Here is a 27,445-nt window from a genome sequence, read left to right as displayed (position 1 = left end):
TTGGAGAGGGTGCAGAGAAGATTCACCAGGATGTTACCTGGGATGGAGCGCCTCAGCTATGAAGAGAGGCTGGACAGGCTGGAGTTGTTTTCCTTGGAGCAGAGAAGGCTGAGGGGGGACCTGATTGAGGTGTACAAAATAATGAGGGGCATAGATAGGGTAGATAAAGAGGAACTTTTCCCCTTAGTGGGGGGGTCAATAACAAGGGGGCATAGATTCAGGGTAAGGGGCAGGAGATTTAGAGGGGATTTGAGGAGGAACTTTTTCACCCAGAGGGTGGTTGGAATGTGGAACTCAATGCCTGAAAGGGTGGTGGAGGCAGGAACCCTCACAACATTCAAGAAGCATTTGGATGAGCACTTGAAATGCCATTGCATACAAGGCTATGGACCAAATGCTGGAAAATGGGATTAGACTGGACAGGGATGGACGGGCGGCGCAGACACGATGGGCCGAAGGGCCTCTTTCTGTGCTGTAAAACTCTATGACTCTCTATGACTCTATGATATCTCGGAGTGTTGTACGGCTGGAGGAGGCGACAGAGAAAGGGAGGGGTGAGGCCAGGAAGGGATTTGAAAACAAGAATGATCATTTTAAAATTGAGGTGATACTTCACCAGGAGCCAATGTAGGTCATCGAGCACAGGGGTGAAGGGACATGGTGCATGTTCTGGATGGTCTCAAGTTTACAGAGGGTAGAACGTGGGAGGCCGGCCAGGAGAGTGTTGGTATAGTCAAGACCAGAGGTAAAAAATGTGCGCATGAGGGTTTCAGCAGCAGATGAGATGAGGGGCGGTGGAGTCGGGCGATGTTAGTGAGGTGGAAATAGGCTGTCTTAGTTATGGCAGATATAAAACCATGGTTGCCAACGGTCTGTATCAGCCTCAGACATTTCCCAGGTAGAGGGATGGAGTCGGTGGTGAGGGAACGGAATTTGTGGCGGAGACCGAAGTGAATGGCTTCGGTATTCCCAATATTTAGTTGGAGGAAACTTCTGCTCATCCAGTGCTGGATGTCGGACAAGCAGTGTGACAATTTAGAGACAGTGATGGAGTCGAGTGAGGTGGTGGTGAGGTCGAGCTGACACAGTGGTGTCAATAGACACGCTGATCTTGGCTATTGCCCAATGTGGAACTACAGTTCCCAAGGTGCAGTGCGCGGTGTGGCCAGTGCTCTGCAATGATTGGTTCTCCAGTCAGCCGTGTCGGTGTCAGCAGTGACAAAGCTCTTGCTCCCTGTGCAAGGTTGAGAGAGCAGCTCCAGTCACAGCACCAAAGCCCCTTGAATAATTCTAACAGACCAGAGGAATCAGTGATCAGTTCAAGCGCAGAAACAGAACCAAGCACCTGGGCTTCACCGAAAAGCCCCTTGTCCAGGTGAGAACCAATCCCTGCCCGAATTCAGTGCCGGCTACTCCCGTGGGCGAGAATCCCTCCGGCCGCTCTGTGTGATTTTCTAAGGAACAGGGGAATACCTAACTTCACAGTTACACAGTTCAGATATTTATTAAAGAAAAAATATTATTCCTTTGACGCTATCTCGAGACAATCCATTTATTAACAATTTGATGCATTTTTCTTTCTCCCTCAAGTAACTGACACCAACCAGTTTCAATCTGCCTTTTAAAAACATGAACCCAGACTCGGTGTGGGGAGTTAGGGATTGACTCCAAACAGGGGAAGTGTTCAACATCAGAGAGCCCCAGAAACAACTGACCCCGCCGCTTAATAATTCAACTGGAACAGGGTTTAAAACGGGAGCTGCGCGCATTAATCGGACCGGCAGCAAATTAAAGGCAATGTGTCATTTTATTAATATCGTGCCGAGTTTTATTTGCCCTCCTGAATTTTAAAGGGGGTGACGCAGACTATAATAGAACAACTTCTCTTTAATCCGGGGCAGGGTGTAAAATGTCGCTTTCTTCCCCTCTTTCACATTCATCTAATCCGCTCTTTTCTCCGCCTCAGGAATATTCTCATCAGAAATGTATTTACAGACTGAAGCCCTAATCATATTTGTCCGTTGAAAGACCAATTTTAAAGGGATTGACAAATCCAGGGTTGTCTTGCTGCTGATTTAGAGAAAGGGACGTCAGTCTATTATGAAATATGTATTTTAGGGGAAAGGATTATTTTAAAATCTGATGCAGTATATCAGAGAGTAACAGCGCGTTATCAGAACGATTCCGGCCGAAGTGCATCAGCTGATCCGTATCTCTACAATCCGCCCCTCATTTTTCTGGGGTAGAACACAGACTAAATATTCATTAAACGCAAAAATCATCGAAATCTTGGAAACTTCCCTGAACAGAAACTCCAATTGGAGATTAAACATATTTATATTAAAGGTTTAAGATTTTAATAATTAATCAGCCAAAACAGATTAAAAAAAACATCTAAGTAATAATTTGCCGCCTTCCTTTTCCTGGCCCCTCCCAGCCATTTGCATACCGGGTAATAAATAGACCCGGAGTCTCGGGTTTGCAGACACTGTAACCGGACCGGGTCCCGGAGTTTACAGGAACAGCGCACGGTTCAGACGGAAATTTGAGCGGTGGCTGTTGGCGCTTGTCCGGAGGAAATGGCTCCAGCGATGCATCTCCTGTGGGCTCTGCTGATCCATTTAACAGGTGAGAAACGGATGGTTTTAGTCACGGGTTTATCCGCAACTAATTCGGTTCAATAACGAGAATCACGCGGTTTTCTCCGTGTTTATTGAAGCATTAACGTCCTATTTGTTGCAAGTCTCTGAATGGGTTGATTTTTTTCTTTTATTGAAGGCGCCCTGGCGGCTCCCGTCCTCAATCAGTCTCCAATATCCGATCCTGTCTCCGCGGGTCAGACCGCCCGGTTACAGTGTGCGATGCAGAACGGGGCTGTGGGCAGCAAGTATGCGTACTGGTACCGACAGCGACCCGGGGAAGCTCCGGTGTGGGTGATAAGCCATTATACAGATGGCAGCATCTACCGAGGCACCGGCTTCACGGACCGTTTTCAACCTTCCAGAGACGCCTCCAGTAACAGTTTCATTCTGACCATCGGAACCCTGGTGCCCGGTGACTCCGCCGCCTATTACTGTGCTACGTGGGACTCGGGAATCATCTTCGGACCGGGGACCGTCCTGAGTATAAAGAGTAAGTGACTCTCTCATTCTATCATATTGTTTCAATTATTATTAATTTACAGTCGCTTTAATTCCCGGGCGCCAGAGAAATCTCCATTCAGTGAATTTTGATGTTGGATCTATTTATACCCAAAACATGTTAAACTGGTCAGAATTGGAATTGTTGAAGCGCCTCGGGGAATAATACTGCGCTGAAATGAAGTTTGACACCATTTCCTGCTCCCATTCAATAGGGGAGATGAGGAGAAGTGTTTTTTTTAACGCAGCGAGTTGTTGTGATCTGGAACGCGCTGCCTGAAAGGGCAGTGGAAGCAGATTCAATTGTGACTTTCAAAAGGGAATTGGAGAAATACTTGAAAAGAATAATGCGGGGCTTTGCGGAAAGAGCAGGGGAGTGGGAATAATTGGAGAGCTCTATTCAAAGAGCCGGCACAAGCACGATGGGCTGAATGTTCTCATAGGAGAACTGATTGATAAAATATTGACAGAGGGACAAGAGGAGGTCATTCAGCCTCTCGAGCCTGTGTGAAAAAGAGCTTTCCTCCTAAACGGCCCGGCTCTATTTTTAAGTTGATCTCCCACTGTTCTTGATTCCCCGATCGGAGTAAATCGTTTATCTGCGTTTACCTGATCGAATCCCTTTTCACATTTTAAACACCCCGGCCTCGTAATTTAACCCTCTAAACGCCGGTATCATTCGGGTGCGGCAAGAGACAGAGAGAGAGAGAGAGAGCGAGAAAGCTGTGAGCTACACTGTGAAGTTCTGATAGTGGACACTGAATATGTCCCTATGTTACACTGAGACTTGAACAGGAGACTATTGCAGGGCTGTGGGGAAAGAGCAGGGGAGTGGGACTGATTGGAGAGCTCTTTCAAACAGCCGGCACTGGCACGATGGGCCGAATGGCCTCCTTCTGTGCTGTGTGATTCTATGCCATGCATTTCTTATTTCTTTGTGTGTATAGAATTATATCTATTGTCCAGAGTGGGCAAAGTTCGATTTTTAAAGATTGCTCGGAGCCGGCGGGAGAGCCCCCGGGGAATCCCAATCCATTTACCGTCACTTGCAACTTTCAATGTTGCTGCTGGTTTTATTCCTGTGGCCTCCCGAGACCCGCTGTCCCAGCACACAACAGCTTGGATCGACTCCCTGTCGCCAGCAACACCGGGACTAGTCGGGATTGTATTCGTTTGACGGGACTGGTTTTATTCTGAATTTCCTGCTCCGATATTTAATCTATCTCAGGTCATTATTCGCAATCTCCCCGCTGCTTATAGAGCAGAACCGGCGCTTTACCATGGAGCGGCGCAGTGACAATTACTGACCAGCCCCGTGTGTGTGAGTGAGACTGGGTAATGCTTGTTGAAAGGAACTTTCTCTCCATCTCATTCTCTCGCTGCTGACCGTCTCCCCTCCCCCAGGCTGTGCCTGATGACTCTCCCTGTCCAGTATCTCCCCGGGGATAGCGCCGATTCTCCTGGGTTGATCTGTCGGGTCCCGCTACCGCCCAGTGTTGAACGGATCGCTCCGGGACCAGCGAGACTGAGCTGATCCCGAGAGAGAAATCAGTTCACCCGCGCGGGGAGGAATCCTTACTTGTCTCTGGAGCGAGAATACTTTACAATCCTTGTGCCCGCTGTCCTAGAAATATCAAACAGTGAAAACCCTTCATCAAACCGGGAGAAAGATAAGACTGAGGAGTGACCGAATAGAGGTCTTTAAAATGATGAAAGGTTTTGATAGAGTGGACACAGAGAGAATGTTTCCACTTGCGGGGAAGAGCAAAACTAGAGACCATCAATATAAGATAGTTACCAAAAATGCAATAGGAAATTCAGGATAAAATTCTTTACCCAGAGAGTGGCGAGAATGTGGAATTCGCTATCACGGGGAATGATTAAGGCGAATAGTATAGATGAATTTAAGAGGAGGCGTGTGAGGGAGAAGCGAATAGAGGGTTAGGCTGATAGATTTAGATGAGGAAGGATTGGAGGAGGGTCGAGTGGATCATAAACACCGGCATGGACTGCTTAGTCCGAATGAACTGTTTCTGTGCCGTATATTCTGTGTAAACCATTTACAGTATTGTGTGTTGTATATTCTGTGTAACTCTGTGTAAACTATTTACAATATTGTTAGACAGAGTCACTACATTAATTCCCAGCCCGTGTACAATGTCCTCTCTTTATTCAGTGAGCTCTTCAATACCCGGTATCAGACCCGGCTCAATTAGCATCACCGCAACATTTAAAGCGGATCAGTTTCTAACACGCAATTCTAAAATAAATTGTAATGGTAAAAAAACCTTCCGGAATCTTATAGAATGATTCAGCACAGAAGGGGACCATTCGGCCCACCGTGCCTGTGGCGGCTCTTTGAAAGGGCTGCATCAGTTTGAGATATCAGAACATATATGGACTCTCGGTGAAAAGCGGGTCACAGCTCCGTGAATTCACCTCTTTAAAGTTAACACTGACCGCATTTTAACACAATCAAACGCTTTATTATATTGAAGTAAAATGGGAAAAAACTGCAACTATAGGAAATTAAATAATAACAGAAAATGCTGGGAATACACGGCCGGTCGGTCAGTGTGTGTAACGGGAACAGACAGGTTAGTGCGGTTCCGGGGGTGTAACCTGCACCTGAACTGGTCAGTTGCTGATCTTTCCACCTCACACATGCTGACTGACCCGGTCTGTATTTCCAGCATTTTCTATTGTTATTTTACAAGATAGAAAGAAAGAAGGAAAGAAAAGAAGAAGGAAAGGAAGAAAGATAGAAAGAATTTGCATTTACAAATCCCCTTGCACGACCTCAGGATTTCCCAAAGCGCTTTACAGACAATTAATTATTTTTGAACCAAGTCACGGTTATACTGAATGCAAAAGTATTGGCAGAGGAGCAGAGATTTAAGAATTTATTGGATCCCTGTATTAATCAGTAATTTATTTTAAAGTGAATGTTGTTCGGCGATTTTTGGCGTCTTTGATTTCAGATCAGAGAGTCCCACTGCTGATGGATTTCATAAACTAATGAATTTTCTCTCCCCCCACACACAGGCAGCGAGGATCGAAGCCCCTCGGTTCTTCTCCTCCCTCCCTCCTCGGAAGAAATCGGCTCGGGATCGGCCACTCTGTCCTGCCTGGTGAGTCGCTTTAAGCCGGGCTTGGTGCGGCTCCGCTGGAGCGTGGATGGCCAAGAGACAGACAGCGGGGTGACGACAGGCGCCGTGTCCCCGGACAGCGATCAAACCTACAGCCTGAGCAGTTACCTGAGAGTCCCCGCCGCCGCCTGGAACAAGGGCTCCAGCTATTCCTGCAGCGTCAGCCACGGCTCCCTGAGCTCGCCTCTTCTCAAGACCATCAGCGCCTCCTCGTGTTCCGACTGAGGCGGTGCAAGTTGGCAGTGCAGTTTGATTATTGCTGGTGTTTAATGTAATGAAACTGATCATTCGATGTATGCAATCCGCCTTTATTGCAATGTAATCGCTGTAGCAATTTCAGTTTTTGACAAACAATCTGAATGTTTAATAATATCGGAAGAGAACGAAATGATTGTGAGATGGAACTTTCTGTACAACTGTCCCCAATATCTTGTGTGTAAAATCTCGGTGTGTGTAGAATGGGGACAGAAGTCCCTTTAGTCTGTGAGCACATTGTGAAGGGGAACTTGTGTAACACAGCTCTTAATAAACGTGAAATGCTGCCACAAACTTAAAGTGGTCCGTCTTTACTCAGCACTCAAAGGGACATGGAGTGGATTACATAGAATGTACAGCACAAACAGACCATTCAGCCCAATTAGTCGATGCCGGTGTTTATGCTCCACACGAGCCTCCTCCCAACCTATTTCATCTCACTCCATCAACATATCCTTCTATTCCTTTCTCCCTCATGTACTTATCGAGCTTCCCCTGAAATGCTTCTATATTATTCGACTCAACTGTTCCTTATGATAGTGAGTTCCACATTCTCAACACTCTCTGGGTATAAAAGGTTGCTGCTGAATTCCCTACTGGAATTCTGAATTTTAAGATTATGCTTCCTTGTTCTGAACGTACCCCACCAGAGGAGCAGCTTCACTCTACCTAGCCTATCAATCCCTAACAAAATCCTAAAAACCTCAATCATATCACCCCTTATCATTACATATTCCAGCGAATACAAGCCTAGTTTATCTAATCTCTCCTCGTAATTTAACCCTTGGATCCCTGGTATCATTCTGGGGAATCTGTGCAGAACTCCCTCTTGTCTGAGATGCAGTGACCAGAACCTGTACAGTGCTCCAGATACTGGATCATTGAAGAAGGGTGGGAGAGATAAGCCAGGTCACTCCCGCCCTGTCAATTTAACGTCAGTTGTGGGGAAGTTAACAGAATCCGTCATTAAGGATAGAGTGACGGATCGCTTCTGCAAATATGAGCTGATCAGAGGGGACGAGCTTGGCTTTCTTAAAGGTAAATCATGCCTGGCTAATGTCGTTGCATTTCTTGAGGAGGTCACTTATAAGATAGACAAAGGACTGTCTATGGATGTTATCTATATGGACTCCCAGATGGTACTGAATAAAGTCCCACATTAAAGATTATGGGCCAAGTTGAGACCGCATGGAATTGGGGGGAGCCTTTTGATCTGAGCTGGAGTTTGGATGGGAAGTAGGAAATGAGTGTCTGGATAAGGAGTAGGTACTCAGATTGGCGGGATGTGAAATCTGGCGCTCCCCAGGGATCTGTTCTGGGGCCTCAATCTTTCCATCGCATATATTAATGAATTGGATGAAGGAATAGAGAGCTTTATATCCAAGTTTGCAGTTAGTGTTAAGATAGGAGGCACAGTAACTTGTTTAGATGGGAGCAACACTTTGGAAGGGGATATGTACAGGCAGTGAGTGGAGTGAAATATGAGAGATGACACTCAACGTCGGGGAGTGTGAGGCAATCCACTGTGGATCTACTCCTGTTCCTGTGCTCATAGATCAGCAAGTGAGGATTTGAATATGGTTAATCATACATGTGAAATGTCCAGAGAACATTGGACAGAGAGTGTCGCCAATGAGCATCTGCAAGGCTGGTGGGGGAGGCGGGGCTGCGAGGAGCATGCGTGAGCACCAACGAGCTTACATATTAACCCTGCGTGCGTACGTAATAATCACACAGACTATGAACGTGCTGACGTACGATCACCATGCTTACCTTGCATAATTAAATAGATGTGCTTGTGAGTACAATTGAAATCATTCTCATAGCACTGGAGGTGCTAAATTTCTATAAGTGTACTAATAAATAAAGATTATTAATCTCTCTATCTCTTGAGCCTATCTGCATATATTACAGTGAAGGATAAGGATTATTCTGACACAACACATCACGTGGCTGTTTGATTTCCAAACCTTAAGCTTCTGTGGATCGGTGCTGAGACCACATGGGTCACTTTGGCGCCTTAGCTTCAAAAGCGAAATTGATCCATTATAGGCCATTCATTAAAGAGCGCCACGCATCATTCTGGGAGTAGATTACGAAATAGATTACGAAAACTCAGTCTGGTTCCGTTGCTCAATCAAGTATTCAAAGGGGACATCATCCTGGTCGGAAAAGCACAGATAATGAACGTTTGGTCAGGGAGTTTGGGCTGGGCTGTGAACGAGGAACTGGAGGATAGACTATGAACTACACGCGGGGCAGCAAAAGAGGAAAAGATGTACAATTCCCACACAGTATAGCAGTTCGGTGTCAAAGAGTCACTGTGGAGATGCTTAGGCCGCGATATCCCCTAACTGTGGCGGGCGAGGTCGTTGGCGGGTTGCGGCCTCGCTGCTGGCTGCATCCCGGCCTCCGACATGACTTGCCCCTGATTGGGCTTGTTGAGCCCGCGCATCGAGTTTCCCGGCCAATTGATGGAAGCGGGTCTGATGACGTCATTTGATAACGCGTCATCAGCCGTTTTCTTCAAGGGACCATGCGCAAACTTACTTTGACATTTGTGCTGTTCGTGTTCTGCAGCATTGAAGTGCTGTAAACATTGACAAGCACTTCACAGTGGTGCACGGTTGCACCCCGACTCTCCCAGGACTCCCTCCAGAGCAGGTCGGGTGGTTGTTTTCCCTTCCAAAGAGATCTCCCCAGGAGACCAACGCAGCCTGATTGCACATTGCACAGGAGGACACAAGCAGGGATATCGTCAAGAGGACCAGGCTTCAGTGGCACAAACCTTTCAATGATCTCAGTAGAACACGAAACGTTATGCAAAGACATACTCAACCTCATCCTGCTGTGCCACTCATCACATTCCCATCACTCTGTCTTCCCCGTCCTACTCCTGCACAGCCTTATCACACCAACTTACCTTGCACCTCCACCCATCCCTCTCTATCTACATTATCACTTCCACAACTCACTAGCCTCCCCTCACACTCACCCTCATCCTAGTGCAATCATACCAACTAACAACACACAACGCTAGGAACTTGTGTGTTTTAGCCGATGTTCATTTGAAATTTCTGTTAATGTGCTGTCAGACATGGAAAACTTTATTTTGAACACTTTCTGTTGTTCGACAGATTGGTGTACACCTTTGGAAGTGGATTAGTGAGTTGCAGTTAATGGTTTAACATAATCGTACCCCCATCCCCCTCAATGCTGATGAGTGAGAAAGGAATGGCATGGGCATTGTAGGGATGCTTTATGTTGTTGGTGTGGGGTGGTGCCAACCTGGCGCATCATGTGGCAGCCATATGGTTGTGGAGCTTCAAGTGAAGTAAATCTGGCCATGGTGAAGCCATCCCTGGTGTCCCGGGCAGCAATGTGGTCGCGTGCTGATGCCCTCTGTGCTGGGCCACATGAGGTGATTGCGGAGAAGGTTGATGTAGGTGTTGGTGCTGCTGGTGTGCCTGGTGATGCTGGTGTTGCAGCTGAACGTGCTCACATTCTGAGGACCAAGGAGAGAGAGTATAAACCTTACCCATGCTGAAGGAATAGATGGCAGGTGAACTTGAGATGAGAGAAGGAATCTGTCAGTGGTGTGACAGGTTCTTCCAATGAGGTGATTGTGGATAGAGAATTTGCTCCAAACACTTGCAACCTGCATAAAGCTCAACCTGCCTTCCAAATGCAGTAAGGAACAGCTTTTTAGCTTGGAAAGTGAACAGCTGTGAATTGGGAGCTTTTATGATACATTTCCAGATGTCAAGCAATGAGATGATTCTATGACCATTCAATTGCCACTCAGCTAACAAGACATGATACCCGAGCTGCGTGGACCCCATTGGCGAGCTGTTAAATTCTAAAGGTGAGCTCATAATGACTGACTTGCCTCCCCTGCCACAGCCTGTTGGGACTGCTTAGCACTGACAGACCCGACATTGGGGAAAGGCGCACGGTGGCGGTTTGAGAGCGAGGTCAGCACCCCGCTGCCATCTCCCCCGAAGATGCCTTAGCGCACCAACAGCGCTATGTCAGATTAAACTTCAAATGTAATGTGGCCATGGTCCCTTTAAAGATCCCGGCTGAAAACGCATCATGAATGACGTCACCAGACCCGCACCATCTCATTGGGCCGGGTGACGCGCTGGGCGTGCTTAATAGGCTCCATTAAGGTAAGTTCATTATCCACAGCGGGATGGAGCCAACAGCGGGGTCATGACCCGCCATGGCCACGGCCCTCACTGGACCCGCCCAGGTAAGCAAAGATCTGGCATTGATTCCAAAGTGAAAGGACAATCCGGGAGGTGTGAATCCGGCGGAAGAACCCTTCTATCAGTTGAAGTGCTCCACCTCGAATGCCCCGCACATTTCTGAACATTTCATATTTTAATTGTTGGGAACGAAACTGCGTGGATCCCAATTTGTCCTAAGCCCTTCTCTAAACCACTCCGCCTCTCTCTTCACCTTTAAGGAATTCCGTAAAACCTACCTCTTTGAAAAAGCTTTTGGTCACCTGTCCTAATATCTGCTTATGTGGCTCGGCACCAAATGTTGTCTGATAATCGCTCCTGTGAAGCACCTTGGGACGTTTTACTTCGTTAGAGGCGCTGTATAAAAACAAGTTTTTGCTGCTGCTATGTAACCTACATATATTGTTCTTAGAATACTTTATTGAGCTCGCAATTCATTCCTGAACCCAATAGGACCTGGGAACTGTATTGGAGGATTGGATGGGAATAAGATGGGCGGGAGAGGCTGGGTGGGTTACATATAAATTGAGGTAGCCCCACCGGAACACACTGCATAAGCTGCTGCCGCCATATTTAAGCTCTCAGGTGGAAAACGTCATTATAATATTTAAACCAGTCTCCCACAGTGCAGTTGGGAGTCTGACTGCAACTTAAAGGCTGCGAGCCGTGTTTCCCAGTGCTCAGGAAACCCGGCATCGAAATCTCCCTTTAACATTCCCTGCTCTAAGGAGAACAATTCCAGTTTCTCCACATAAGTGAAGTTCCTCATCCCTGATACCATTCTAGTAAATGTCCTCTGCACCCTCAGCAAGGTCTTGACATCCATCTTAAAGTGTGGGGCCCAGAATTGAACACAATACTCCAGCTGAGGCCTAACCAGTGTTTAATACGGTTTAGCATAACGCCCTTATTTTGTCCTCTATACCTCTATTTTAACAGCCTTCGAACTAGTCCTGCGACCTTCAAAGATTTGTGTACCTGGCCCCCAGGTCTCTCTGTTCCTGCACCCCCTTTACTAACTGAACTTGAGCTATAATCCCTGGCAACATGTTTCCAGAACGGCGCACTTTACTAGTATTAATTAATAATTCCTCACATTTCCTTCTTTCCATTTTAATCTCCAGTTGTGATGATTTAGTACATGTCCACTTCCGCATTGCTACATTTCTCCTGCACAATTTACTTCTATATAAGTAGATGAAATGTGTTCAGCTGTATTATGGCATTAGGTAGTATGATAAATACTGTAAAAAAAAATAATAGCTCGTAATTTGTATTCTCTAAGTGTCCTCGACTCACTGCATTATGCTGGAGAAATCACCCAGCTTTTATCGGGCGAAGTTGCTCAGTTCTGGTCATGAGTTCTGTTTGCTATAGTTTATACATGCTCTTTTTAAATAGACCCTGTAAACTGTTTGCTGTCATGTACTGCTTAAATAGACTCGGTGGGCTGAATAAATAGAGTTTGTTTGCTGTAAGGTAGACTGTTCGATGTGAATCATGCCTAAAGGCCCGTCCCACCTCCAACAACAACAACAAATACTTGTATTCATATAGCGCCTTTAATGTAGTAAAACGTCCAAACTGACTTCACAGGAGAGTTATCAACGAAGTTTGACTCCGAGCCACCTAAGGAGATATTAGGGCCGAAGACCAAAACTAGGTCAAAGAGGCAGGTTTTAAGGAGTGACTTAAAGGCAGAAACAGAGGTAGAGAAGCAGAGAGGTGCAGTGAGAGAAGTCCAGAGCTTAGAGCCGAGGCAGCTGAAAGCACTGCCGCCAATGGTGGAGTGATGCACAAGAACTGTCATTATAAAATTGAGGTGTTACTTAATCGGGAGCCAAAGTATGTCAGCGAGCATAGGGGTGAAGGGACTTGGTGCATGTTTTGGATGGTCTCAATTTGACGGAGGGTAGTAAGTGGGAGGCTAGCCAAGAGTGTGTTGGCATAGTGAAGACCAGACATAAAAAGTGTGTGCATGAGGGTTTCAGCAGCTGATGTGTTGAGGCGCGGTGGAGTCGTGCAATGTTATGGAGGTGGAAATAGGCTGTCTTTGCTATGGCACAGATATGTGAGCACAAGCTCATCCCGGGGTCAGATATGACACCATGGTTGCCAACAGTCTGTATCAGCCTCAGACAGTTCCCAGGGAGAGGGATGGAGTCGGTGGTGAGGGAACGGAATTTGTGGCGGAGACCAAAGAGAATGGATTCGATATTCCCAATACTTAGTTGAAGGAAATTTCTGCTCATCCAGTGCTGGTTGTCGGACAAGCAGTGTGACAATTTAGGGAGAGTGGTCGAGTCGAGAAGGTGGTGGTGAGGTCGAGCTGACACAGTGGTGTCAATAGACATGCTGATCATGGCTATTGCCCAATGTGGAACTACAGTTCCCAAGCTGCAGTGCGCGGTGTGGCCAGTGCTCTGCAATGATTGGTTCTCCAGTCAGCCGTGTCATTATCAGTGGTGACAAAGCTCTTGGTCCCTGTGCAAGGTTGAGAGAGTAGCTCCAATCACAGCACCAAAGCCCCTTTAATAATTCTAACAGACCAGAGGAATCAGTGATCAGTTATAGAGTCATAGAGTTATACAGCACGGATAGAGGCCCTTCGGCTCATCGTGTCCGCGCCGGCCATCAAGCCCTGTCTGATCTAATCCCATATTCCAGCATTTGGTCCGTAGCCTTGTATGCTATGGCATTTCAAGTGCTCATCCAAATGCTTCTTAAATGTTGTGAGGGTTCCTGCCTCCACAACCCTTTCAGGCAGTGAGTTCCAGACTCCAACCACCCTCTGGGTGAAAAAGTTCTTTCTCAAATCCCCTCTAAACCTCCCGCCCTTTACCTTGAATCTATGACCCCTAGTTATTGACCCCTCTACTAAGGGAAAAAGCTCCTCAGCATCCATCCTATCTATGCCCCTCATAATTTTGTACACCTCAATCATGTCCCCCCTCAGCCTCCTCTGCTCCAAGGAAAACAAACCCAATCTGCCCAGACTCTCTTCATAGCTGAAGCGCTCCAGCCCCGGTAACATCCTGGTGAACCTCCTCTGCACCCTCTCCAACGTGATCACATCCTTCCTGTAGTGTGGCGACCAGAACTGCACACAGTATTCCAGCTGTGGCCTAACCAGTGTTTTATACAGTTCCATCATAACCTCCTTGCTCTTATATTCAATGCCTCGGCTAATGAAGGCAAGTATCCCATATGCCTTTTTTACCACCTTATCCACCTGTTCCGCCGCCTTCAGGGATCTGTGTACTTGCACACCCAGATCCCTCTGACCCTCCGTCTTGCCTAGGGTCTTACCATTCATTGTGTATTCCCTTGCCTTGTTAGTCCCCCCAAAGTGCATCACCTCGCACTTTTCCGGGTTAAATTCCATTTGCCACTGTTCCGCCCATCTGACCAACCCATCTATATCGTCCTGCAGACTGAGGCTACCCTCCTCGCTATTTACCACCCTACCAATTTTTGTATCATCCGCGAACTTACTGATCATACCTTTTACATTCATATCCAAGTCATTAATGTAGACCACAAACAGCAAGGGACCCAGCACCAATCCCTGTGGTACCCCACTGGCCAGAGGCTTCCAGTCACAAAAACAACCTTCGACCATCACCCTCTGCCTTCTGTCACTAAGCCAGTTTTGTATCCAATGTGCCAAGGTACCCTGGATTCCATGGGCTCTTACCTTCTTGACCAGTCTCCTGTGTGGGACTTTACCAAAGGCCTTACTGAAATCCATATATACCACATCCACTGCGTTACCCTCATCCACACACATAGTCACCCCCTCAAAAAATTCAATCAAATTAGTCAGACATGATCTTCCCTTGACAAAGCCATGTTGACTATCCCTGATTAATCCTTGCCTCTCCAAGTGGAGACAAATTTTATCCCTCAGAATTTTTTCCAATAATTTTCCTACCACTGATGTTAGGCTCACTGGCCTGTAGTTCCCCGGTTTTTCCCTACTTCCCTTCTTGAATAATGGTACTACATTAGCGGCTCTCCAGTCCTCTGGCACATCCCCTGTGGCCAGAGAGGTCCTGAATATATGTGTTAGCGCCCCCGCAATCTCTTCCTTTGCCTCACACAGCAGCCTGGGATACATTTCATCCGGGCCTGGGGATTTATCCATTTTTAGGCCAGCTAAAACCGCCAATACCTCCTCCCTCTCGATGTGAATATGTTCGAGCATATCACAGTCCCCCCGCCCTATTTCTATGTCTACATCATCCTTTTCCATAGTGAAAACAGATGCAAAAAATTCATTTAGAACCCCTCCTACATCTTCCGGCTCCACACACACTTTGCCACTTTTGTCCCTAATGGGCCCTATTTTTTCCCTAGTTATCCTCTTACCCTTAATATACTTATAAAACATCTTAGGATTTTCCTTTATTTTGGTCGCCAGTGTTATTTCATGGCCCCTCCTTGATCTCCTAATTTCTTTTTTAAGTATCCCCCTGCACTTTTTGTACTCCTCTAGGGCTTCCTCCGTCTTTAGCCTTTTGCATCTGCCAAACGCCCTCCTTTATTTCCTAATCCATTCTCGTATATCCCCTGACATCCAAGGTTCCCTGTGGTTTTTGGAACCACCCTTGACCTTTACGGGAACATGTTGCCATTGTATGATCCCAATCTCCCTTCTGAAAGCCTCCCATTGCTCTGATGCGGATTTTCCTACAAGTAGCTGATCCCAGTCTATTTTGGCCAGATCCTGCCTCATCCTATTAAAATCGGCCTTCCCCCAATTTAGAACCTTTATTTCCGGCCCATCCCTGTCCTTTTCCATGACCACCTTAAATCTTACCATATTATGGTCACTGTCACCAAAGTGCTCACCTACTAGCACTTTTTCCACTTGGCCTGCCACATTCCCTAGAATTAGGTCCAGTACCGCCCCCTCTCTTGTAGGATTTTTTACATGCTGGCTCAAGAAGCTCTCCTGGATGCACTTTAAGAATTCTACACCCTCTGAGCCTTTCACACTCTGACTATCCCAGTTAATATTGGGGAAGTTGAAATCCCCCATTATTATTACCCTATTATTTGCACATTTCTCTGAGATTTGCCTACATATCTGTTCCTCTATCTCCCCCTGACTGTTTGGAGGCCTATAGTACACTCCCAGCAAAGTGCTTGCCCCCTTTTTGTTTTTAAGCTCTACACATATGGCCTCATTAGAGGAACCTGCTATTATATCATCCCTCCTTACTGCAGTAATTGACTCCTTAATTAATATTGCGACACCCCCTCCTCTTATACCTCCCCCTCTGTCTCGCCTGAAGATTCTGTACCCCGGAATATTGAGCTGCCAGTCTTGCCCCTCCCTCAACCATGTCTCCATGATAGCAACAATATCATACTCCCATGTGTTTATCAACACCTTCAGTTCATCCACCTTATTTGCAAGACTCCTTGCATTAAAATAGATGCCATCCAGTTCAAGCGCAGAAACAGAACCAAGCACCTGGGCTTCACCGAAAAGCCCCTTGTCCAGGTGAGAACCAATCCCTGCCCGAATTCAGTGCCGGCTGCTCCAGAGGGCGAGAATCCCTCTGGCCACTCTGTGTGTTTTGCGAAGGAACAGGGGAATACCTAACTTCACAGATACACAGTTCAGATATTTATTAAAGAAAAAATATTATTCCGTTGAAGCAAATATCTCGAGAAAACCCATTTATTAACAACTAGCTGGAGTGCCCGGTGGTGCCGAGGCTTTTTCGAGGGCATGTTGTTGTTGGAAGAGAGAGAGAGAGAGCGCACGACTGGGTGGGAAGAGAGAGCGCGACTGGGGGGAAGAGGGACAGTGACTGGGGGGAGGGAGGGGGGAGGGGGAAGGGAGGGAGGGGGAGGGGGGAGTGGGAAGGGAGGGAGGGGGAGGGGGAGGGGGAAGGGAGGGAGGGGGGAGGGGGAATGGAGGGAGGGGGAGGGGGAAGGGGGGAGGGAGGCGGGAGGGAGGGGGGAGGGGGGAGAGAGGGGGGAGGGGGAGGAGGGGGGAGAGAGGGGGGAGGGGGGAGGGGAATGGGGGAGGGAGGGGGGAGGGGGGGGAGGGGTGGGAGTGGGAGGGAGGGGGAGGGGGAGGGGGAAGGGGAGGGGGAGGAAGAGGGGGAGGAATGGGGGAGGGAGGGGGAGGGGAGGAAGGGGAGGGGGAGGGGGGGAGGCAGGGGAGGGGGAGGGGGAGGAAGGGGAGGGGGAGGGGGGCAGGAAGAGGAGGGGGGGAGGAAGGGGAGGGGGAGGGGGGAGGAAGTGGAGGGGGAGGGGGGAGGAAGGGGAGGAGTGGGAGGGGAGGGGGAGAGGGGGAGTCCCCGAGTCCCGCCCCCCGATCTCCCGATGTCCCGCCCCGCGATCTCCCGATGTGCCGCCCCGCGATCTCCCGATGTGCCGCCCCCCGATCTCCCGCCCCCCGATCTCCCGATGTCCTGCCCCCCGATCTACCGCCCCCCCGATCTCCCGATGTCCCACCCCCGGATCTCCCGATGTCCCGCTCCCGCGATCTCCCGATGTCCCCGCCTGAGCCGGTTTCAAGTCCAGAGAGACGCCGCCGCGCAACCTACCACATGAGGACCGGCAGGACTCAAGTCACGCTCCGGGCAGAAGATGACGCGAACGCTGACTCCCGCCCCGCCCGCCTTTACTAAGATGACGGCGGTGGCGATGCTCGGCTCAGGCCCGCCCCCTCCAGCCTTCACAAAGATCGCGACGGGAGATGCCTAGCTCGGGTGTGGCTTGTCAACAGACGCCCAGGCTTTGAGGCCTGGAAAAATGGTGAAAGGTAGGAAAATTATAGAGGTTAGAGAAAAGGTTTACAAATTAATTAACTTTTTTAAAAAACAATTTGTCTTTTAAAAGCAACTTTTTTTTTTGCTGGAAATGTAGATTTGAAAAGAAACACGCAGAAAGCGGGAAAATAAAGGAAAAGTTTGGAATCAAGATGGCAGCGACTCACCTCGGTTCAGAACAATAAGGTCCGCGCACACAGGCACCGATTGGTGGACCGTCAGGTCACCGAAGCGTAGGATTGGTCAATCGTCCCGTCACTCGACCGTAGGAGGGCCAGGCTGCACGCGTCAGGAACCCGCCGTACGATTGGTCGACCTTGACGTCACTCGATGCTAATGAGCGGATAATGAGCGGAATGTTGAAAGTTTTTTGGATACCGCGGGCGCAATTTTTGTCCGGCCGAAACGTAAATACGCTTAGGACGGTTCTGGAATCGTCAACTTTCTTTCAACGTAACGCACGTGTAGGTACGCTCTATAACTTTTGAGTTAATTCAATACAGACAGACAGACAGAATGACAGACAGACAGATGTATCCTTTTATATATATAGATTTGCTGCATGTTTTTTTTCGGCCATCAAGTAACTGACACCAACCAGTTTCAATCTGACTTTTAAAAACATGAACCCAGACTCAGTGTGGGGAGTTAGGGATTGACTCCAAACAGGGGAAGTGTTCAACATCACAGAGCCCCAGAAACAACTGACACCGCCGCTTAATAATTCAGCTGGAACAGGGTTTAAAACGGGAGCTGCGCACATTAATCGGACCGGCAGCAAATTAAAGGCAAGGTGTCATTTTATTAATATTGTGCCGAGTTTTCATCGCACTCCTGAGTTTTAAAGGGGGTGACTCAGACTATAATAGAACAACTTCTCTTTAATCCGGGGCAGGGTGTAAAATGCCGCTTTCTTCCCCTCTTTCTCATTCATCTAATCCGCTCTTTACTCCGCTTCAAGAGTATTCTCATCAGAAATGTCTTTACAGACTGAAGCCCAAATCATATTTATCAATTGAAACCCCAATTTTAAAGGGATTGATGAATCCAGGGTCGTCTTGCTGCTGATTTAGAGAAAGGGACGTCAGTCGATTATGAAATATGTATTTTAGGGGAAAGCATTATTTTAAAATCTGATGCAGTATATCAGAGAGTAACAACGCGTTATCAGACCGATTCCGGCCGAAGTGCATCAGCTGATCCGTATCTCTACAATCCGCCCCTCATTTTTCTGAGGTGGAACACAGACTAAATATTCATTAAAGGCAAAAATCTTCGGAATCTAGGAACCTTCCCTTAACAGATAGTCCAATTGGCGTTTAAGCATTTTTAAATGAAAGGTTTAAGATTGTAATAATTTAGTGAGGCAAAAATAGATTCAAATAAACATCCCGAATTAAAAGTCTGCCTCCTTCCTTTTCCTGGCCCCTCCCAGCCATTTGCATACCGGGTAATAAATAGACCCGGAGTCTCGGGTTTGCAGACACTGTAACCGGACCGGGTCCCGGAGTTTACAGGAACAGCGCACGGTTCAGTCGGAAATTTGAGCGGTGGCTGTTGGTGCTTCTTCGGAGAAAATGGCTCCAACGATGCATCTCCTGTGGGCCCTGCTGATCCAATTAACAGGTGAGAAACGGATGGTTTTAATCACGGGTTTATCCGCAACTAAATCGGTTCAATACATAGAATCGGGCGGTTTTCTCTCCTTGTTTATTGAAGCATTAACGTCCTATTTGCTCCAAGTCTCTGAATGGGTTGATTTTTTCGTTTATTGCTGGTGTCCTGGCGGCTCCCGTCCTCAATCAGTCCCCAATATCCGATCCTGTCTCCGCGGGCCAGACCGTCCGGCTACAGTGTGCGATGCAGAATGCGGCTGTGGGCAGCAAGGGTGTGAACTGGTACCGACAGCGACCCGGGGAAGCTCCGGTGTGGGTGATAAGCCATTATACCGGTGGCAGCATCTACCGAGGCACCGGCTTCACGGACCGTTTTCAACCTTCTAGAGACGCCTCCAGTAACAGTTACATTCTGACCATCGGAACCCTGGTGCCCGGTGGCTCCGCCGTCTATTACTGTGCTGTGTGGGACTCGGGATTCATCTTCGGACCGGGGACCGTCCTGAGTATAAAGAGTAAGTGACTCTCTCATTCTATCATTCACATTGTTTCAATTATTAATTTACAATCGCTTTCATTCCCGGGCGCCAGAGAAATCTCGATTCAGTGAATTTTGTTGTTGGATTTATTCATGCACAAATATGTTAAACTGCTCAGAATTGGAATTGTTGGAGCGCCTCGAGGTATAATACTGCGCTGAAATTAAGTTTGACGCCATTTCCTGCTCCCATTCAATAGGGGAGATGAGGAGAAGTGTTCTTTTTACGCAGCGAGTTCTGGTGATCTGGAACGCGCTGCCTGAAAGGTCGGTGGACGCACATTCAAAAGTAACATTCAAAAGTGAATTGGATAAATACTTAACGTTATGAATTAATGTGAACAGTAAGTAGATTGTTATTAATCACTTTAGGAAGCATATAAAATCCTTGGAGAGGTTGCAGAGGAGATTTACTGGAATAGGACCAGGGATGAGCGAATTCAATGATGTGGAGAGACTGGAGAAGCTGGGATTGTTCCCCGTAGAGCAGAGAAGGTTAAGTGGAGATTTGATAGATATGTTTAAAATTAAGAAGGTTTTGATAGAGTAAATAAGGAGAAGTTGTTTCCACTGGCAGGAAGGTCGGTAACCAGAGGACACAGATTTAAGTTAATTGGCAAAAAACTAGAAGGGAGAGAGAAGAATATTCTTTGCCCAGCGAGTTGTTGTGATCTGGAACGCGCTGCCTGAAAGGGCGGTGGAAGCAGATTCAATCGTGACTTTCAAAAGGGAATTGGATAAATACTTGAAAAGGATTAAAGCATGGCCACGGGAAAAGGGGAGTGGGAATAACTCCTCGATCTGTTCGCCCCTGAATCTTCTAAACTCAAGGAAATACAAGCCAAGTTTATACAGCCCGTCCACGTAATTTAACCCGCCAAGCCCCGGTATCATTCGGGTGCGGCAAGAGACAGAGAGAGAGAGAGAGAGAGAGAAAGCTGTGAGCTACACTGTGAAGTTCTGACAGTGGACACTGATTATGTCCCTATGTTACACTGAGACTTGAACAGGAGACTATTGCAGGGCTCCGGGGAAAGAGCAGGGGAGTGAGTTATTTGGAGAGCTCTTCCAAACAGCCGGCACAGGTACGATGGGCCGAATGGCCTCCTGTCCTGTGTGATTCTGTGCTATGCCTTACTCCTTCTCTTAGTGTATGTGGAATTAGTACTATTGCCAGAGTCGGCACCGTTCAATTCTAAATAGATTGCCCGGAGCTGGCGGGAGAGCCCCCGGGGGAATCCCAATCCATTTACCGTCATTTACAACTTTCAATGTTGCTGCTGGTTTTATTCCTGTGGCGTATTGTCCCCCTGACCGCAGCCGTCGGGTGTCCGGCTCTGGGCTGGGAGAGAGAGAGGACCCTCCCGAGACCCGCTGTCCCAGCACACAACCGGTTGGATCGACTCCCTGTCGCCAGCAACACCGGGACTAATCTGGATTGTATTTGTTTGACGGGACCGCTTTTACTCTGAATTTCCTGTTCCAATATTTGATCTATCTCAGTTCATTATTTGCAATCTCCCCGCTGTTTATAGAGCAGAACCGGCGCTTTACCATGCAGCGGCGCAGTGACAATGACTGACCAGCCCCGTGTGTGTGAGTGAGACTGGGTGATGCTTGTTGAAGGGAACTTTCTCTCCATCTCATTCTCTCGCTGCTGACCCTCTCCCCTCCCCCAGGCTGTGTCTGCTGACTCTCCCTGTCCAGTGTCCCCCGGGGATAGCGCCGATTCTCCTGGGTTGATCTGTCGGGTTCCGCTACCGCCCAGGGTTGAACGGATCGCTCCGGGACCAGCGAGACTGAGCTGATCCCGAGAGAGAAATAAGTTCACCCGCGCGGGGAGGAATCCTTACTTGTCTCTGTAGCGAGTATACTTTACAACCCTTGTGCCCGGTTTCCTAGAAATATCAAACAGTGGAAACCCTTCATCAAACCGGGAGAAAGATAAAACTGAGGAGTGACCGAATAGACGTCTTTAAAATGATGAAAGGTTTTGACAGAGTAGACACAGAGAGAGTGTTTCCACTTGTGGGGAAGAGCAAAACTAGAGATCATCAATATAAGATAGTCACCAAGAAATCCAATCGGGAAATCAGGAGAAAATTCTTTACCCAGAGAGTGGTGAGAATGTGGAATTCGCTATCACGGGGAATGATTAAGGCGAATAGTATAGATGAATTTAAGAGGAGGCGTGTGAGGGAGAAGGGAATAGAGGGTTATGCTGATAGAGTTATTTAAGGAAGGATGGGAGGAGGCTCGAGTGGATCATAAACACCGGCATGGACTGCTTATTCAGAATGAACTGTTTCTGTGCTGTATATTCTGTGCAAACCATTTACAGTATTGTGTGTTGTATATTCTGTGTAATTCTATGTAATCCATTGACAATATTGTTAGACAGAGTTACTGCATTAATTCCCAGCCCGTGTACAATGTCCTCTCTTTATTCAGTGAGCTCTTCAATACCCGGTAACAGACCCGGCTCAATTATCATCGGCGCAACTTTTAAAGCCGATCAGTTTGTAACACGCAATTCTAAAAAAAATTGTAATTGTAAAAAAAACTTCCGGACTCTTATAGAATGATTCAGCACAGAAGGAGGCCATTCGGTCCATCGTGCCTGTGGCGGCTCTTTGAAAGGGCTGCATCAGTTTGAGATATCAGAACATATGTGGACTCTCGGTGAAAAGCGGGTCACAGCTCCGTGAATTCACCTCTTTAAAGTTAACACTGACCGCATTTTAAGACAATCAAACGCTTTATTATATTCAAGTAAAAAAGGGAAAAACTGCAATTATAGGAAATTAAATAAAAACAGAATATGCTGGGAATACACGGCCGGTCGGTCAGTGTGTGTAACGGGAACAGACAGGTTAGTGCGGTTCCGGGGGTGTAACCTGCACCTGAACTGGTCAGTTACTGATCTTGCCACCTCACACATGCTGACTGACCCGGTCTGTATTTCCAGCATTTTCTATTGTTATTTTACAAGTTAGATAGGAAGAAATAAAGAAAGAAAAATAAATTAATTAATAAATGAATAGCTTTTAAGAATCTCCTTTCATGTCCTCAGGACGTCCCAAAGCGCTTTACAGCCAATGAAGTATTTTTGAACCAAGTCAGTTTTTTAATGTAGGTAACAGAACTGGCAGAGGAGCAGAGGAATTAGAGATTTAAGAATTTATTGCAACTCCTGTATTAATCAGTAATTTATTTTAAAGTGAATGTTGTTCGGGGAATTTTGGCGTCTTTGATTTCAGATCAGAGCGTCCCACTGCTGACGGATTCCATAAACTAATGAATTTTCTCTCCCCCCCACACACAGGCAGCGAGGACCGAAGTCCCTCGGTTTTTCTCCTCCCTCCCTCCTCGGAAGAAATCGGCTCGGGATCGGCCACTCTGTCCTGCCTGGTGAGTCGCTTTAAGCCGGGCTTGGTGCGGCTCCGCTGGAGCGTGGATGGCCAAGAGACAGACAGCGGGGTGACGACAGGCGCCGTGTCCCCGGACAGCGATCAAACCTACAGCCTGAGCAGTTACCTGAGAGTCCCCGCCGCCGCCTGGAACAAGGGTTCCAGCTATTCCTGCAGCGTCAGCCACGGCTCCCTGAGCTCGCCTCTTCTCAAGACCATCAGCGCCTCCTCGTGTTCCGACTGAGGCGGTGCGAGTTGGCAGTGGCGCTTGATTTTTGCTAGTGTTTAATATAATGAAACAGATCATTCAATGTGTGCAATCCGCCTTGTTTGCAATGTAATCGCTGTAGCAATTTGAGTTTTTGGTAAAATCCGAATGTTTAATAGTATCAGAGGAGAACGAAATGATTGTGAGATGGAACTTTCTGTACAACTGTCCCCAATATCTGTGTGTAAACTTTCGCTGTGTGTAGAATGGGACAGATTTCCCTTTAGTCTGTGACCATATTGTGATTGGGAACTTGTGTAACACAGCTCTTAATAAACATGAAATGCTGCCTCGAGCTTAAATTGGTCCGTCTTTACTCAGCACTGAAAGGGACATTGATTGGATTACATAGAATGTACAGCAGAAACAGGCCATTCAGCCTAACTGCTACATGCCTGTGTTTATACATCACTCGAGCTTCCTCCCATCGTTCCTCATCTAACCCCATCAGCATAACCTTTCTCCCTCATGTGTTTATCCAGCTTCCCCTTAAATGCATCTATACTATTCGCCTCGACCACTCCCTGTGGTAGCGAGTTCCACATTCTCACCACTCTCTGGGTAAAGAAGCTTTTCCTGAATTCCCCGCTGGATTTATAAGTGACTATCTTATATTTATGGCCCCTAGTTCTGGGTCTTCCCCACAAGTGAAACAGCTTCTCTTTGTCTACTCCATCAAAACCTTTCATAATTTTAAGACCTCTATCAGGTCTCCCCTCAGCCTTCTGCTTTCTAGAGAAAAGAGCTCCAGCCTGTTGAATCTTTCCTGATAGGTATCACCTCTCAGTTGTGTTTACTCCTTGTAAATCTATTATTGTACCTTCTCTAATGCCAGATTCGGGGGGCACAGAGAGCTATGGTTAGATAGAGATAGAAGGGGGTTACAGGGATCGGGAATGGCTTAGGCATGAACGGATTTGAAGAAGGGGATGGCAATTTTAAATTGGGGACCTTGGGGATTGAGGAGTCCCTGCAGTTCAGCAAGACCGTGGATGTTGAGTGATTGGGAATTGTGGGGGATGGGCTACGGGCAGAAGAGATTTAGATGAGTTTAAGATTACCAAGAGTCTTAGGTACAGGTGTCCTGAGCATTGGACAAGTTACATTAGGATGTGACAAAGGCTTGGATGAGGGTTTAACGGCAGGTGGACTGAGGTAGCGGGGAAGGCAGGAAAGGTTAGCGTGTTGAAAGTGGGGGGCCTTTGACATGGACAGGTCATGGGCCGGGGAGCTCAGATATGGGTGGAATAGGGCCCTGAGATTGCGAACAGTCTGGGTCGATTGAGACCGGGAAGGGGGTGGAGTCAATGGGCGAGGGTGGCGAGTCTGTGGCGAAAGACTGCTCTTCCCGGGAAAAGATTCCCGAGTATAAAGTTCCAAAACACTACATGGAGACCACTTTCAGGTACAGGTGACCAGCTCGGCCACCTCGCTTTCAGATGCGGTCAGCTTCAGCCAGATGTGATCTGGAGCCAGCAGAGAGGGGTCATCCTGGCATTTCCCAGCTACAAATGGTTTGGCGGTATTTTAATTCATTCTGGGGTAGAGCTCAGTATAGGCGTTACTAATCGGTACCCCTCCCACCTCACCCCTCCCGCCGGTACATGAACAGTTACGGTCAGTGCGATAACCTGCATGACAGAGGGAAACAGTGCTTCATAAGTGACTGCCTCAGAATCAACACAACCCATAGTTCAGGCCCCTGCACCTTATTTTCCCAGTTAGGATCTTAGGAGCAGGAGAAGGCCATTCAGCCCCTCGAGCCTGTTCTGCCACTCAATTAGTTCGCGGCTGATCTGCATCTTAACTCCATTTGCCCGCCTTGGTTCTGTAACCCTTAATAACCTTACCCAACAAAAATCTACCAATCTCAGAGCCTAACTTTTCAATTGACCCCCAGATCAACATCGTTTTTGGGGGTGAGATTTGCAGGTTTCCACTAACCTTTGTGTGTAAAAGTGATTCCTGACATCAGCTCTGAATGGCCTGGCTCTAATTTTAAGGTGATGCCTCCTTGTTCTCTACTCCCCCTATCAGATGAAATAATTTCGCTCTATCTACCCTATCTAATCCTTTAAGCATCTTAAACACCTTAATTAGACCGCCCTTTAATCTTTTATACTCAAGGGGATTCTACCTCATCTGTGCAATTCTTACCCTTTTTGTCCACAGTAGCGTTTGGCTGGTTCTCTTTTGCCGTTTAGTGCATATGCTCCCATATGCTCAACAGTGAGTGATTTTACTCCAATCTCTCCAAATTTCTCCTGTCTTTAATGGTAATTCCATCTCCTGACGGTTTGTGACTCTACTTTGAAGCTGGTCTAAGGCTGGGATGTCTCCCACATATTATGGGGCGCTCTATACTCAAAAGTTAGCCAGACTACAAATCAGTTTCCATCTCACAATAACGTGTAATACTAATTGGGAATTCTGGCCCAACCAGACCCCGAAGAGGAGTGCTGTGTTGCCGGACCTGGAGCTAATGTAGGTCAGCGAGCAAAGTGGGTGATGGGTGAACGGGACTTGGTGCGAGTTAGGACACGGTCCAGCAGAGTTTACACCCCTGATTATTCTCCTTTAGAGAGATTGGGATACCAACATCCCAGAACAACATTTCCCACAAGCGACCGCTCCACCACTATGGACTCCACTGATGTCGTGAATTGATTGTGCATTGTGGGTATCATTCTCCATTGAACATTGCAAGATATCTGGGAGTCACAGAAAGGAAGTGGTGCTCATGCTGCTTCCAAACCTCAGCTAGAAAGTGTGAAAAGGAGTCGCCAGGGGGTGACAGAGAAACGCCATCAGAAACACACCCTTATCTCATGTCGCCTCCAGGGGGCGTTTGTTTAAGTGAACGACCCCCTATATAGTTTTGAGCTATATAAAGATTGAATCATTACTCTCTGTTGAGACTAATTGACTGGAAATAGTTAATGAGTCATTGGAATGTCAGAGCGATAAAATGAATGTTGTTTCACATTGTTATGATGAAATATTCAAGTACTTTGATGGTGGGAGTTTGTGAATTATGGCATGGTACATAAGGACGCAAGAAGTAGTATCATGAGTAGACCATTCCGCACTTTGACCCTGCTCCGCCATTCAGTAAGATCATGGCTAATCATTTACCTCATCTCCACCTTCCTGAACTATCCCCATATCCCTTGATGACCCGAATATTCAAGAATCTATCGATCTCTATCTTGAATATACGCAACGACCGAGCCTCTACAGCCCTCTGGAGCAGAGAATTCCAAAGATTCACCACCCTCTGAGTGAAGAAATTCCTCCTCATCTCAGTCCTCAATGGCCGACCCCTTATCCTGAGTCTGTGACCCCTGGTTCTAGACTCCCTAGCCAAGAGTTACACACTGTTATTGGTATTTTCTGCCATAACTTTTTATTTTTTTAGAATATTATTCAGATGTAAAATTTTATCAATCAGTTATCTAAAACATGGCCATTAGATATTGCAGTGAGTTATTCTGCGAGTTAATCGTATTTACCTGGATTCACTCCTGTGACTAATTGGTTACCTGGATAATTCTGGGAATTAACAAACGTGGATTGTAGACAGCACCCAGTTGAACTCCATTTATTCAGTCTCTATAAATTGACCATCCCTATTTATAGGTTATACTAGATAGACTAGATGAAGGAAGGATGTTTCCGATGGCGGGTGAGTCCAGAACCAGGGGTCACAGTCTAAGGATAAGGGGTAAGCAATTTAGGACTGAGATGAGGGGGAATTTCTTCACCCAGAGAGTGGTGAACCTGTGGAATTCTCTGCCACACAGGGCTGTTGAGGCCAATTCATTAAATATATTCAAGAAGAAGTTGGATATATCTCTTGAGGCTAAAGGGATCAACGGATATGGGGAGAAGGCAGGGACAGGGTACTGAATTTGAATGATCAGCCATGATCTCATTAAATGGCGGAGCGGGCTCGAGGTGCCGAATGGCCTACTCCTGCTCCTATCTTCTATGTTTCCACGTTTCTTCTATAACTATCAGGAAAG

At 47.2% G+C, this 27,445-nt stretch overlaps 1 protein-coding gene and 1 gene segment (V, D, J or C); both read left to right on the top strand.

The window, feature by feature from the left end:
- Positions 1-2,495: 2,495 nt before the first annotated feature.
- On the top strand, positions 2,496-6,838 carry LOC147086473 (immunoglobulin lambda-1 light chain-like). Its single transcript, XM_085978575.1, has 3 exons — positions 2,496-2,628; positions 2,779-3,132; positions 6,186-6,838. Exons 1-3 carry the CDS (start codon positions 2,580-2,582, stop codon positions 6,512-6,514), a joined length of 732 nt encoding a protein of 243 aa, XP_085834701.1. The 5' UTR covers positions 2,496-2,579; the 3' UTR covers positions 6,515-6,838.
- A 12,544-nt stretch (positions 6,839-19,382) lies between these two features.
- Positions 19,383-23,716, top strand: LOC147086472 (immunoglobulin lambda constant 6-like). The segment is given in 2 exon segments: positions 19,383-19,719; positions 23,068-23,716. Coding segments are annotated over 2 exon segments (600 nt in total).
- Positions 23,717-27,445: the final 3,729 nt, after the last annotated feature.

This window comes from Somniosus microcephalus, unplaced genomic scaffold, assembly GCF_052327205.1.
Source record: "Somniosus microcephalus isolate GS21.2 unplaced genomic scaffold, FLI_Smic_1.0 unresolved_chr7, whole genome shotgun sequence".
Classification (NCBI taxonomy): Eukaryota; Metazoa; Chordata; class Chondrichthyes; order Squaliformes; family Somniosidae; genus Somniosus; species Somniosus microcephalus.
This window is presented reverse-complemented; position numbering and strand designations above follow the sequence as displayed.